Below are 13,299 nucleotides of genomic sequence, written 5' to 3' on the forward strand. Positions count from 1 at the left end.
TCCCATCTTCTCCACTAAAGGCATCTCCAAATGTCTCTTTTAGCCATTAAAGCTTTCTTCAAACGTACTTTTTCTCCTAAATAACTCTCAGTTGAAGTCCCACCTCCCTTTCTGACAGACTCAAGATTTGTCTGTAGAGGAACAAGAATGGGATATGATTCACACACAAAGGAACCCAAATCCACTGAGATTTGATCTCAGTGCTGATTATAAAAAGACTCAAATTTTTGAGAGCAAGTTCCACATATTACAGTTTACAGCTTTTAAGAATAAACATGAATACGTGCATAATATGGAACTGCAAGCTGTCAAGTTATTAAAATAACCTGCCCTTTAAATTTGAGATTAAAAACACCTACTTATTTCTGTGAGTTGAAACTGCAAGCACAGTATTTTTCAATAGATGTGTTTTGACAAGATCCCAGTCAAAACGAGAGCATTATTATTACTTGACTGCTTCCACAACCGATTATTATTACTGCTTGGGAGGCTGTAATTCAAAGTTTGATTGACAGTTCTAAGAGTTTGCTATAGGATTGTGTGACTTTTGATATGCAGTTATAAATTCACTTGAAAAGATTAAGAACACTAGAGGATTTAAATGTATTGAATAGGCTTTAATGAATAAGAATGTTTGTCCATATAGTGAAGTCTGTAACATATACTTTGAACTTTATTTTATTTCATCTCAGCATTGTTCCTGATGCCTGCCCATGGTGGAACCAGAGTGAGTGATTAAGTAGGGTGTGAGGGGATTTTGTAGCCCCTGTAGTTACCTCAGATCTGCATTCTGAGTTGGTGGGCCCATACCCACAGAATGGAGATTCCACCGTTCATAACACTATTTCCCTGAGGAGCATGTGGCAAGACAGGAAATTTCCTGATTCTGCCTACCTGCCTCAGGAATGAAAATGCAAACTCTTCTCACTATAGTTCACTTTACACCTTGTGTAAATAATATGAAATGCAGAACTTAAGTTGACATTTCATAACTGTGACACTGTGTTAAACTTTGCAAAATGTATTTTTTTACTTCACCGACAGTTTAGGGCTATTTTTCTAGATGGACCTTGACTCACTGATACCTATGACCATGCCAAGGATGAACTCCTGCAGTTTTTGCGTAATAGATTCAAAGTGTCATCAGATATAGAATATTGCCCTGCTCTAACACGATTAGATCTTTAGTTAAATGCATTGAATGAAAAGTGTAATTATATGTGGAACAGCATTCTCTTTCTCATGTTACAGTTATGTCTCTATCTAATTTTGCATTGATTCCCCGTAACATCCTAGCTTTTTCTTGAGTATTGAAACAAATGCAATTGTTATTTATGTGTTTCTTCCAATGGTTTGGCTTCTATTGCTTCCTTAAAGCAGCAATGCTTTGGAACTAAATACCACAGCAATGTCACAAGTATTTAGAACAAACTATCAAGCTTTTGCAATCTTTTTTAAACCAGAAAATAATCTTATCAAGTATTACTTAATCTCCATAATTGATTAATACTTACGTTTTATATACTTTTGACACATACATTTTATTCAAAATGATTTCTTCCAGTGCCCTTTTAATATAACACAGCCAAGTTGTGGATTTCTGGGAATGCCTATCCAAATAAACAAAGACAGGTGTTGTCCACAGTGGGAGTGTCCCTGTGAGTATTGGTTTCATGTTTCTGCTGCACTGTGTTATGTGAACAGTTAATGTAGTTATTCTTCTGATAAAATGAAATTGTCACACAGAATAAAGCAGAAAAGTGGAATTACACAAATTGGATATAAAACTAATAAGTACATTTGCTGCTAACATTGTTTTCACTTGTCCGCTCCACTTTTCGGATTATACAACTCTGATTTTGATTTCCGCTTGTGTTCTTTTTTCTGTCTTGTTTCTTTTCCCAACTCTTACGTTTTCTTTTGTTCTATTTCCAATCTATTCTATCTTAAGCATGTACCTGTTTTTGTGTTATTTAAAACAACCGTCTGGTCCTTTACAGATTTCAGTGAATAGATATTTTTGAGCTTGGCTTCGCACTGAGTTTTTCTTCCATTACTTTTGTCTCCAGACCCATTTCTTCGATTAGGAGTCTTTCGCTGCACAGTTGACCCTTTGTCATGTTTACAGATTTCCCAGCTGCATTCTTACTCAGTCTCTTACTCTCTGTAAGTAAGAAGATCAGAACATAAGAACATAAGAAATAAGAACGAGATTCGGCCACTTGGTCCTTGGAATCTGTTCCTCTAGTGAAAGAATTTTAGTGATCTTTACCTGAAATTCATCCTCTGACATTATTCCTTTACCACTTAATTCCCCGGTACCTGAAAGTACCTAAGAATCTTTATCTTGAATATGTTCAATACTGATCATCAACAGTAATAGAAAATTCCAAAGAATGTTTGGAAGAAGAACAACCCTTTGGGTGAAGAACTTCTTGTTTAACTCACTGCAGTCTATGTCTATCTGAATTTGTAGCATTTCATTATCTCTGATCCAGTCCTAACATTCCCATTAAATAATAAGGGTACTACTATTCCTGTTCGGCAAACTAACATTTATGTTGCAGAAGTTGAGTGCCAATGACCAGACCGTAAAACATTAAGCCATCATTCATAAGACTGACATGTATATCATTTCTGGGGATCTTTCTGCTGTAGCCTCTATATTAAAAGTCTGTCAATCCTGTATAGTTCCCTTCTACCTCCTCCCCGAGATACATGAATACTGCCCTGGTAGTCACATCATTTCAGTTTGTTCTTCACTTAAGGAAATGATAAAGTCTTGTTTCAACACTATTTTTCCCCTCCTCGTCCAGACGTATCCTGACTACAAAACTGACATATCCACTACTTTAAGTGTTTTTAATTTCTTGGCCTTAACCATCCTCCTTTCACCACAGATATCCAATCTTTAATGTGCCTCTTTCCATCATTAGGTTGCATGAGACTCCTCATTCCTTCCTTTCCCATAATCACTCTCCATCCACCACCAACTCTGTTTCCAGGTTGAACCTGTTCTCATAATGAAAACATTTTCTTTGACTCCACTCACTTTTTCTAAATAACCATGTTGCCATGGGAACATGTATAGGTCCAAAGCCATGCAGGTAGTTTTTTGGGATATTTGGAATATTTATTTTTCCAACCGTCTCAGGTTTTTTGCCTTTACTCCTTTCCCTCATGCATTCATGTCTACATCAATATCTCTTCCTGCTCTCACTCTGAATTGGAATATTCAAACAACTTAACTTCCAATTCTTATCCTTATGTTTACATGATCCATCTTTGCCATTTTCCTTGCGTTCCATGGTTTCACTGTTTCCATTTCTGGAGAGGTCATCAATCAACATTTACTATAAGCTCACTGACACCTGTAGCTATCTTGCCTACATGCCTGCCTATTCCATCTTCTAGATGCAATGCAGCAACTTGCATTGGCTTCTTCAACATCACCTCCCTGTGAACGCTATCACATTGAACAAAATGGCAACATGTGCATGGGAACAGCATCAGCTCCTTACTTCACCTGGAAGTTGCACACCATCCTAACTTGGAATTGCATCAGCATTCCTTCATTATTACCGAGTCAAAATTGTAGAATTCCCTTCTTAGTAGCACTATGGGTGTCTTTTCATAACAAAATCTAGAGTAGATTAAGAAGACAGCTCACCATTGCCTTCTCAAGAGCAATTAGAGATAGATAATAACTACAGGTCTTGTTAATAATGCCTAAATCCTATAAATTAATAAAAATACTAGACTTAAAAATCTGTATTTGGGGATGGCTTCAAATTGCTTTGGTAATGGTACCTACAGTTGTAACAACAGAATGGGATTGGAAAATTACTATCAGATTACTAAAGCATATCCAAACTATTGGTCGTATTTGTCTGTAGTTGATAGTCACTATGTATGATTTTAAAATCATAGAAATGTACAGCACAGAACAGACTCTTCAGTCCAACTCATCCAGGCCAAACAGATATCCTAATTTAGTCCCATTTGCCAGGATTTGGTACATATTCTGCTAAACCCTTCCTATTCATATATCTGTCCAGGTGCCTTTTAAATGTTGTAATTGTACCAGCCTCCACCACCTCCTCTGGCAGCTTATTCGATACACTCAGCACCCTGATATTATATACTCAAGAGTTTAATAATTATCCTGTTTTGCCTTTACCTCCCATATATTGATGCTGACCTTGACAAAATATTATCCGCCAATGGTAGGAAATGTCTGCAATGATTTTTATATCATTTGTTTCTGAAGATTTCTTCTGGCTGATTTTTATTATCAAGTACAGATTTGAAAATAATCATTATTTTCTTGTTTAACAGCAGCAAGTCTGTAATTGAGTAACATTTTAAGTAAAAAGACTCAATGCTATTCATTATTTAGAACAAAGTAGTTGGAATTTTGTGCTCCATTTGGTTGTGGAGTTGCCATCTTTAAAGTTGGGATAAACATATATTTGGTCTCTCAAGGAGTTAAGTGATATGGGGAGCAGACAGGAATCTGGAATCAAAGTCCAAGGTCAGCTATGACCTTAGCTGAAAATGTGTTGCTGGAAAAGCGCAGCAGGTCAGGCAGCATCCAAGGAACAGGAGAATCGACGTTTCGGGCATAAGCCCTTCTTCAGGAACCTGAAGGAGGGCTTATGCCTGAAACGTCGATTCTCCTGTTCCTTGGATGCTGCCTGACCTGCTGCGCTTTTCCAGCAACACATTTTCAGCTCTGATCTCCAGCATCTGCAGTCCTCACTTTCTACTCCAGCTATGACCTTATTAAATGTTGCAGCCCACTCAATGGAGCATATGGTCTACCATTGCTGCTATTTCTTGTGCTCTTTTGTGGTAAGAGTTCATGCAAACCTTTATCCACAAGAGGCTTCAAAACAACATTTATCATCATAAATTTTCCTCTGGGGCTCTCTGGTGAGCTGCACCTTCCAGAGGATAGACACCATGAATTTCCTGCTTTGGCGTAACTTCTGTTTGCAGGTACTGACCTTCTATCCACCTGGGCATCTGCTGCAAAGAAAAGCCGTAAACTAGAAATGCAACCATGAGACCTGGAACTGCCCTCTTGGCCAACAGAATCATCGGATTCTGGCTGGTCACTAAGAGTCCTGAAACCCTGATGCTAACTCTTCGCAGGAGCTGACGTGCCACCAGAGTTTGACCTTTGCCTTCTTTTCAATCTCTAACCTTCTGCGACAAATGATACAGAGGATCTGACTCAGGCTGAAATGTTTAGTTCTTTCAGCCATCCCAGGATTGGAGTGCCTGTCCAATGATCATACAAGAAGTGAAGTCAAAGATTGGTGTCTTCTTTACTTATGGTAAAAACGAGGACTGCTGGAAACCTAAGTCTGGAATGGAGTGGTGCTGGAAAAGCACAGCAGGTCAGGCAGCATCCAAGGAGAAGGAAAATCAACATTTCGGAGAAAAGCTCTTCATCAGGAATAGAGGCAGGGAGCCTGTAGGGTGGAGAGATAAATGAGATGGGGGTGGAGATGGGGAGAAAGTAGCATAGAGTACAATAGGTGAATGGGGGGTGGGGATGAGGTGATAGGTCAGGGAGGAGGATGGAGTGGATAAGTGGAAAGGAAGATAGGCAAGTAGGACAGGTCATGGGGACAGTGCTGAGCTGGAAGGTTGAAACTGGGGTAAGGTGGGGGGAGGGGAAATGAAGAAACTGATGAAGTCCACATTGATGCCCTGGGGTTGAAGTGTTCCGAGGTGGAAGATGAGGCATTCATCTTCTTTACCTATGTCAGGTCAGATCCAGAGCATACTCCAGGTGCAGGACAACAGTACCAGAAATACTGGAAAAGTGCAATATGGGTAGACATTTGATATAACAGATCGTCAACCGTTTCCTTTCTGAACATGGGGACGCAGTTTTCCACAAGCACCAGGAGAAAGAAAATCCTCTATTTGTATGAAAAAAATGCATAGAATGCTAAACATGCACTGTATTTTTCTGATTTTTTTTATCACAGAATAGTTTTAAGCCAATTAACGTTTGTCATTTTTAGGCCGCTGCTCCATGTTTTCTGACCTGCATATCATTACATTTGATGGCAATGATGTGGGAGTTTATGATGCTGCAGCCTATGTACTGACTTTATTGCCAGACGAAACTATTGTTGGTCATATTGAACAATGTCCTACCCGTGAGGTAACAGTAAACATTTTCTAAACATACAACTAAATTATTACTGAATGAAAAGAGTAAGATGTTCATTTAAAAGGCAGTATATTAAGTTACGTCAGTAACCTAAATCATTATTAAGCATTGAATATATTCATTTCAAATGTCTGTGTCAGTATTAAGGAATAATATTTGAGTTATATTTTATCATCCATGAAAATTATGCACCAAATATAATAGTATGTAAGATGAAATGTTTCTGAAAATGCTGTTTTATTAATTACAGAGTGCGAATTCTATAAGGCGTCCTGTAAGTACATGACAATCAATTCTGTTAAATTTTAACACTACTCCTTTCAAAGCAGTACTTAATGTATGATGTTTGTTTTCATGATTTTACTTACCAGTTATCATTGCTTTTGCCATTAAGGTGCCAGGAGGAAATTCTGGATTGTGCTTTAAAAAGTTGAATATAACTTCACGTAACTACAAAGTTCTCATCGATCGATTGGAAAGATTGGTGAGTGTAATGGCAATAACATTTGTGCATATATGGCTGCTCATATTTTTTGCATTTCATTTTTAAACCTACTGATGTTATTATTAATTTGTCATGCAAGGACTGATATTGAATGATAATCATCTATATAAATTAGAGATTTATTTTCATTGTTGCATTTTCTACATTTGATATTTTCATGACTTCCATCTCATGTAATATGATAGCCAGACAATACCCACAGTGTTTTTAATTCTTTTGTATTTATCATTATTTATTTTAAATCTGTATCTTCTAATAATTCATTTGATTCATACAGTTAATTATGGTACATGATAATTATAGTAAAACACTGTAACAGTATATAAATATTTGCATTTATCCTTTTTCTCAAGTAGTCAGCCTAGAAATAATTTGTGTTAGAGACTATGAGATGGGAATAATTCCTGCACCTGAATGGAAAGGTGTCAGATGCATATGACATCGGGTGACTTTAAATAGCATGCTGATGAAAAAGCTGGGAAATTCAGGAGGAAGATAGTTGAGAAAGAAATCAATAGGAAGGAGAATAATTGGCAAAGGAAGACACCTCCTGAGCAAATAGAGGAAGGCATTTGTGGAGAAGAGCAATTAGAATGAAGATGATGGAAGGAAAATGACTGGGAAAAGAGCAAATTCGCATGAGGTGTTAGAGGTTAAGATTCAAATTGAGGGATGATCTGGCAACTGTGAAAGGAGGGTGTGTAGAAGAGGAGCAATCATTCTGGGAAATGGTCCAGCTACAAAGCAACTGACAGTTTGAAGGCTGTGGTTGAGCAATAATTTGTTATTAACCTGAGAGAAGCATTGCAGACCATGGGACCATTCCTCTGTCATGAATTTTATCTAAACTATGAAGTCTTAAATTCTTTGCTAGTTTCATGGAACATTGTACAGTAATGCTGTAGCTGATTCCTAGTGAGCCACAGCAAGCAGTGCTCCTAATTTGTCATTTTTGCTTGGAAATAATCTGAAAGGTTAGTACCTTCATGTTATGATTTCTGTTTATGAATCTAAACACAGACTGGTATGGCATGTTATTGTTGTTCAAAATATATTTATTGTAAATCAATTCCTCATGAAACATTAACTGTTCAGCTTGTGAAGGTCATTGTATGGCAAGATTTCAGTTGCATTTATTTTCTCTGCAGACAACAGTAAACACAAGACCTGCTCGACTTCCGTTCACAAAACTAGGCTTCCATATACAGGATACTGGAGCAATGTATCTGATCACAACTCCTGCTGGAGTTACAATTCAGTGGTATCGCAGTACAGGCATCATTGTGTTAGAATTTGGTTTGCCCTCCAACAGAACTGTGAGAACTAAAGGCTTGTGTGGTAAGTGAACTGTAGCTGTGAGTTGTTCTCAAAGTTTTCCTGTCACCTGTAATTTGAGTTAATACCCATTTATCATTTCAGTCTTAATTGCAGTTATAAAGTTCTAATAGATATTTCTTTCATCTTCAGTTCTGGTTCATTGCTGTCTTCAAGTGAAAGTGTGACACAACAATTTTTAACAAAATTTAATTTAGAAAAGACATGAAACATCCATTTAAACTAATGTACCTCTCATGCCACATCAATGTCACCCCATGTTTCCCCCTTACCTTGGCATAATCCCACATAGCCTGTTAGGCTCCTCAAGCTTCTCTATCCCTCTCACCAGCCCCACAAAGCCTCTCATAGTCGCCATGCCATTCTATGCTTCTCCGCCCGACTTTATAATCCCTCAAAAAACATCATATCAATTTATGCACTTTCATCCATACCTCATTGGCCCTATACAGACCCCAAATCAATCTATTTGCATCAAAATGTATATAACCCTGGATCGGACCTAAATTCAAAAAGTGATTGTATGCATAAACAGATTCGAGCCCTCTGATTTAAATCATCAATATATAACAGGAAAAGGAAGGGTCCCAATACAGACCCTAAGGAATTCCAATACAATCTTTTCTCCAGCTTGAAAAGTATCCATTGACCATTTCACTTAGTTTCCTATACTCAGCTAATTTTGTATCCACATGGCTTCTGCTCCTTTTATTCCATGTGTTATAACTTTTCTCATAAGTGTTGTGTGACATTGTATTGAATGCCAATTAAAAGTTTATGCACATCACCTCAGCCACATTATTTTCATGAAACATTTCTGTTACTTCTTCAAAAAACTCCAGTGAGTTATTCAAATTCTATTTTCCCTTTAGAAAATCATGCTCTTCTTAATCAACACATTTTGTTTCCATGCGACCACTAATTCCATCCAAAATAATTGTTTCTCGAAGCATACCCATGACTGAATTGAAACTAACCGGTCTGTAATTGCTGGACTTGTTCTTACAAGCGTTTTTGAACATATATGTATTATATCTACAAATAAAAAAGGATTTAATTTCTTATGCCATGTATGTACGTAATATGTGTGTAATATAGTGTTGATGCTGAAATATTTAAGGATACAGAAAAGTGCATTACAAAAGTCCAATGTGTTGATAATGGCAAGACAAGATAGTAATGTTGATGTTTGTCAGGATGTCACAATGGACAATTTATTCTGTGACACTTTATTTCCTCCTGTTAAACTGGAACCAACAGTCTGACAAGGAAATATTATTCTGTCACTTTTAGGATGTTTACGATTGTTAGCATTTCTTTAAGAATTTAGATTGTGGATCAGCCCTGATGTCATTTAAATGTTGAAACAGGCTCGATGGAATAAATGGTCTACTCTCATTCTCGTGTTTCCATTGCACATTTACAATTAGAACATCATTAATGTAGTGCTTTAAGGGATCACAATACTTGTAGATAAAGAATTTAAATTGAAATTCATTCCCATAGAAAACATATACTTTAATTAATAGATGTGAAACTTCTTGATTTAAACTAATATTGCATTTTAAAAATATAGTCAAGAGTGTGGTGCTGGAAAAATACAGCAGGTCAGGCAGCATCCGAGGAACAGGAGAATCAATGTTTTGGGCAAAAGCCCTTCATCAGGAATGAGACTGTGAGCCTAGGGGGTGGAGAGATAAATGGGAGGTGGGTGGAACGGGGGAGAAAGTAGCTGGGAGTGCAATAGGTAGATGGAGGTGGGGGTAAAGGTGATAGGTCAGAGAGGAGGGTGGAGTGGAGAGGTGGGAAGGAAGGTGGACAAGTAGGACAGGTCATCATGGGCGGTGCCGAGTTGGAAGTTTGGAACTGAGATAAGGTGGGGGGGAGGAGAAATGAGGAAACTGGTGAAATCCACATTGATGCCGTGTGATTGGAGAGTCCTGAGATGGAAGATGAGGTGTTCTTCCTCCAGGTGTCAGGTGATTAGGGAGTGGCGATGGAGGAGGCCCAGGAGCTGCATGTCCTTGGCAGGGTAGAGGGGGAGTTAAAGTGTTCAGCCACGGGACGGTGGGGTTGTTTGGTGTGGGTGGCCCAGAGATGTTCTCTAAAGCACCGTGCAAGTAAACAGAGAAGATACCAGATGCCGCCCTTCTTCAAAGGCCACAATTTCCCCTCCCACATGGTTGATGATGCCCTCCAGCGCGTCTCATCCACTTCCGGCATCTCTGCCCTCAAACCCCTCTCCTCCAACTGCAACAAGGACAGAACTTCCCCTGGTCCTCACCCTCCACCCCACAAACTTCTGGATACATTGCATCATCCTCTGCCATTTCTGCCACATACAAATGGACCCCACTACAACAGATATGTTTCCCTCCCCACCCCATCCCGCTTTCTGTAAAGACCATTCCCTACCATGCCCCCACCCCCCCCACCAACCCACCCTCCGCTCCTGGCTCCTTCGCATGCCACCACAAGAATTGCAAAACCTATGCCCACTCCACCTCTATTCAAGACCCAAAAGGAGCCTTCCACATCAGAGTTATACCTGCACTTCCACACATGTCATTTACTGTATCCAATGTAGAGGATGGGGTCTCCTCTGCATTGGGGAGACAGGATACCTACTTGCAGAGTGCTTCAGAGAACATCTCCAGGACACCGTACCAACCAACCCCACTGCCCCATGGCTGAATACTTCAACTCCCCCTCCCACTCTGCCATGGACATGTAGATCCTGGGCCTCCTCCATCGCCACTCCCTAAGCACCCGATGCCCGGAAGAAGAATGCTTCATCTTCTGCCTTGGGACAGTCCAACCACATGGCATCACGGTGGATCTCACCAGTTTCCTCATTTTCCCTCCCCCACCCCCGCCTTATCCCAGTTCCCACCTTCCAACTTGGCACCACCCTCATGACCTGTCCTACCTGTCCATCTTCCTTCCCACCTATCTGCTCCACCTGCCTTTCTGATCTATCACCATTACCCCCACTTCCGTCTATTGCACTCTCAGCTACCTTCCCTCCAGCCCCACCCCTTCTATTTATCTCACCACCCCTCGGCTCACAGCCTCATTCCTGATGAAGGGCTTTTGCCCGAAACATGATTCTCCTGCTCCTCGGATGCTGCCTGACCTGCTGTGCTTTTTCAGGACCACACTCTGAACTCTGACCTCCAGCGTCTGCAGTCCTCATTTTCTCCATTTTAAAAATGTAGTCATGATTAAAGGTTGCCTGCTTGATTAATATCCAGAGTATTGGAGGCTGTGAATAGCTCTTGCACTGAGAGTATGATGCCCTTACGTTGGCATTTAAATGTATATTTCATTTAAATGTTGAAATTATCAAATGTCAGTCCTATTACATTTTCCCTTGGTTATGAGTGAGGATTCACTGTTCAAATGAATAAATTAATGAGAAGAAAACAGAAAAGCACTTCCTGGTTTTGGACCAGCACACATCTAAAAAGTTAGATAAGAACAATTATTGTGACTTCTAAATTGAAGGGAAAATGTCCTCCCTTCCCCAACAAATACAATCAATGTCTTTGGCTTTTTACTGCTTTCCTTCATAGGCACTGTATGCAAGGGTTCATTCTTCAATTTTAACCACTGGTGGCAAGTATTGGGAGACTATTATACAGAGTACATCACAGCCAAAATAATGCTGTCTTTGATCAGCATGTACATCTTCCAGCAGATGTCATTGAATTCTGCTGGAAAAGTGAGCCTTGGTGTATTTTTGTCCTTCCTGAGCCATTGTTGAACAAATATAGGATCCATGCCAGCTGCATTGGCTTTGTTCAGTTACCCAACAGAGGCCAAGAAACGTAACCTGGGATCTTCTAGGGTATAACTGTGGTACAACAATCACAATTCCCGCAATTTTAGTATCTTATTTGGGTTTGGTTAATGATTTGTCTTGCATGGAATACATGTGTGATTCCATAATTGCATATTTGCTGGAGTCAATTTATACTTTTTTTATGTAATGCTGTATAAATTCATTCATTGAAACAAACGTTGTTTTCAACAAGCAATATACAGAAGTCCGTATGCCCTTTTCAGACAACTAACCAAAATACCAGCAGTGTGGTGGCTCAGTGGTTAGCACTGCTACCTCACAGCACCAGCGATTGAGTTTGAATCCACCTCAGATGGCTGTCTGTGTGGAGTTTACACATTCTTCCTGTGTAGGTGTGGGTTTCTGTTGCGTGCTCTGGTTTCCTCCACAATCCAATGATGTGTAAGTTAGATGGGTTGGCCATGCTAAATTGCCCATAATGTTCAGGGATGTGTAGGTTAGCCATGGGAAATACAGGGTTAGAGTAGGCTGGATGGGTCTGGGAGGAATATTCTTCAAACAGTCAGTGTAGACTTGCTTGACAGAATGGCTTATTTCCACATTGTAGGGATTATATTCTACTCTATTATTATATATGCTAATAATATAATTTCAGCATCATTAATGTATGTTACCTCCAATGTTTCTGGTCAATCAAACTCTGGTCACTTTAGGCTGTTGTAATGGCAATCCTGCTGATGATCTCAAGCTACCAAATGGGACTATTGTCACAGAAGTGGAAAATGTAGGCCTTTTCCTTGAAAGTTGGATGGTTGAAACATCTGGACTGGAAACTAACTGTTTCAGATGTCGAAAACAAAACTGCACCACTGGTAACTGTACTGCTTGCTTTGATATGTTGAATCAGAATCCTTGGACCCTGTGCCATCAACATGTAAGTAAAGATTTATTTCTTTTTGCAAATTACACAGCACATTTGAAGTTATGAATTATTTGAATTATTTGAGTGCAGTTGATGAAACATTAATAAATTGTTCTTTCAATGTCACAGTGCAATTCACCAATGTCAACTTTTAAGAATACTGCAAATAATAAAATGCTGACAATTCAACGTGATTAAATTTATTTGGAATACCCTTTTCAATCACCTTGCAGGATGATCAATTCAAAGGGCTCTAAGAGTAGACTAATTTACAAATAGTGGGAGGATCAAGCATTCATGAATCATTTGTATATATTTCTACATTTCACAATATAAACTTTGAGTCAGAAAAAAATTGTATGGTTACTTTCTTTTGAGGATGGTTCATTTTTAAGTTGAAGTACTTCTGAAGTAATCAGAACCCTAGTAAAATCATTATGAATACTCTAATTATGATGTAATATTTGGGGTATATAATATTAGTTATTCAAATAAAAATATTTGGAGGTATATGGTTTTTTTTAACCAGATCAATGGAT

General features: G+C 38.9%; 1 protein-coding gene across 1 annotated transcript in view; it reads left to right on the forward strand.

Annotated features, from left to right (window-relative positions):
• The window catches only part of otogl (otogelin-like), a 229,066-nt gene that overhangs the window by 171,680 nt on the left and 44,087 nt on the right, over nucleotides 1–13,299 (forward strand). Inside the window, exons 38-43 of the mRNA XM_072551603.1 lie at nucleotides 1,565–1,658; nucleotides 6,042–6,184; nucleotides 6,444–6,467; nucleotides 6,588–6,677; nucleotides 7,847–8,036; nucleotides 12,552–12,772. Of these exons, the coding sequence (XP_072407704.1) occupies nucleotides 1,565–1,658; nucleotides 6,042–6,184; nucleotides 6,444–6,467; nucleotides 6,588–6,677; nucleotides 7,847–8,036; nucleotides 12,552–12,772 (762 nt within the window). The remainder of the gene's footprint in view (nucleotides 1–1,564; nucleotides 1,659–6,041; nucleotides 6,185–6,443; nucleotides 6,468–6,587; nucleotides 6,678–7,846; nucleotides 8,037–12,551; nucleotides 12,773–13,299) is intronic.

The sequence above is a fragment of the Chiloscyllium punctatum genome, chromosome 32 (genome assembly GCF_047496795.1).
Source record: "Chiloscyllium punctatum isolate Juve2018m chromosome 32, sChiPun1.3, whole genome shotgun sequence".
Taxonomy (NCBI): Eukaryota; Metazoa; Chordata; class Chondrichthyes; order Orectolobiformes; family Hemiscylliidae; genus Chiloscyllium; species Chiloscyllium punctatum.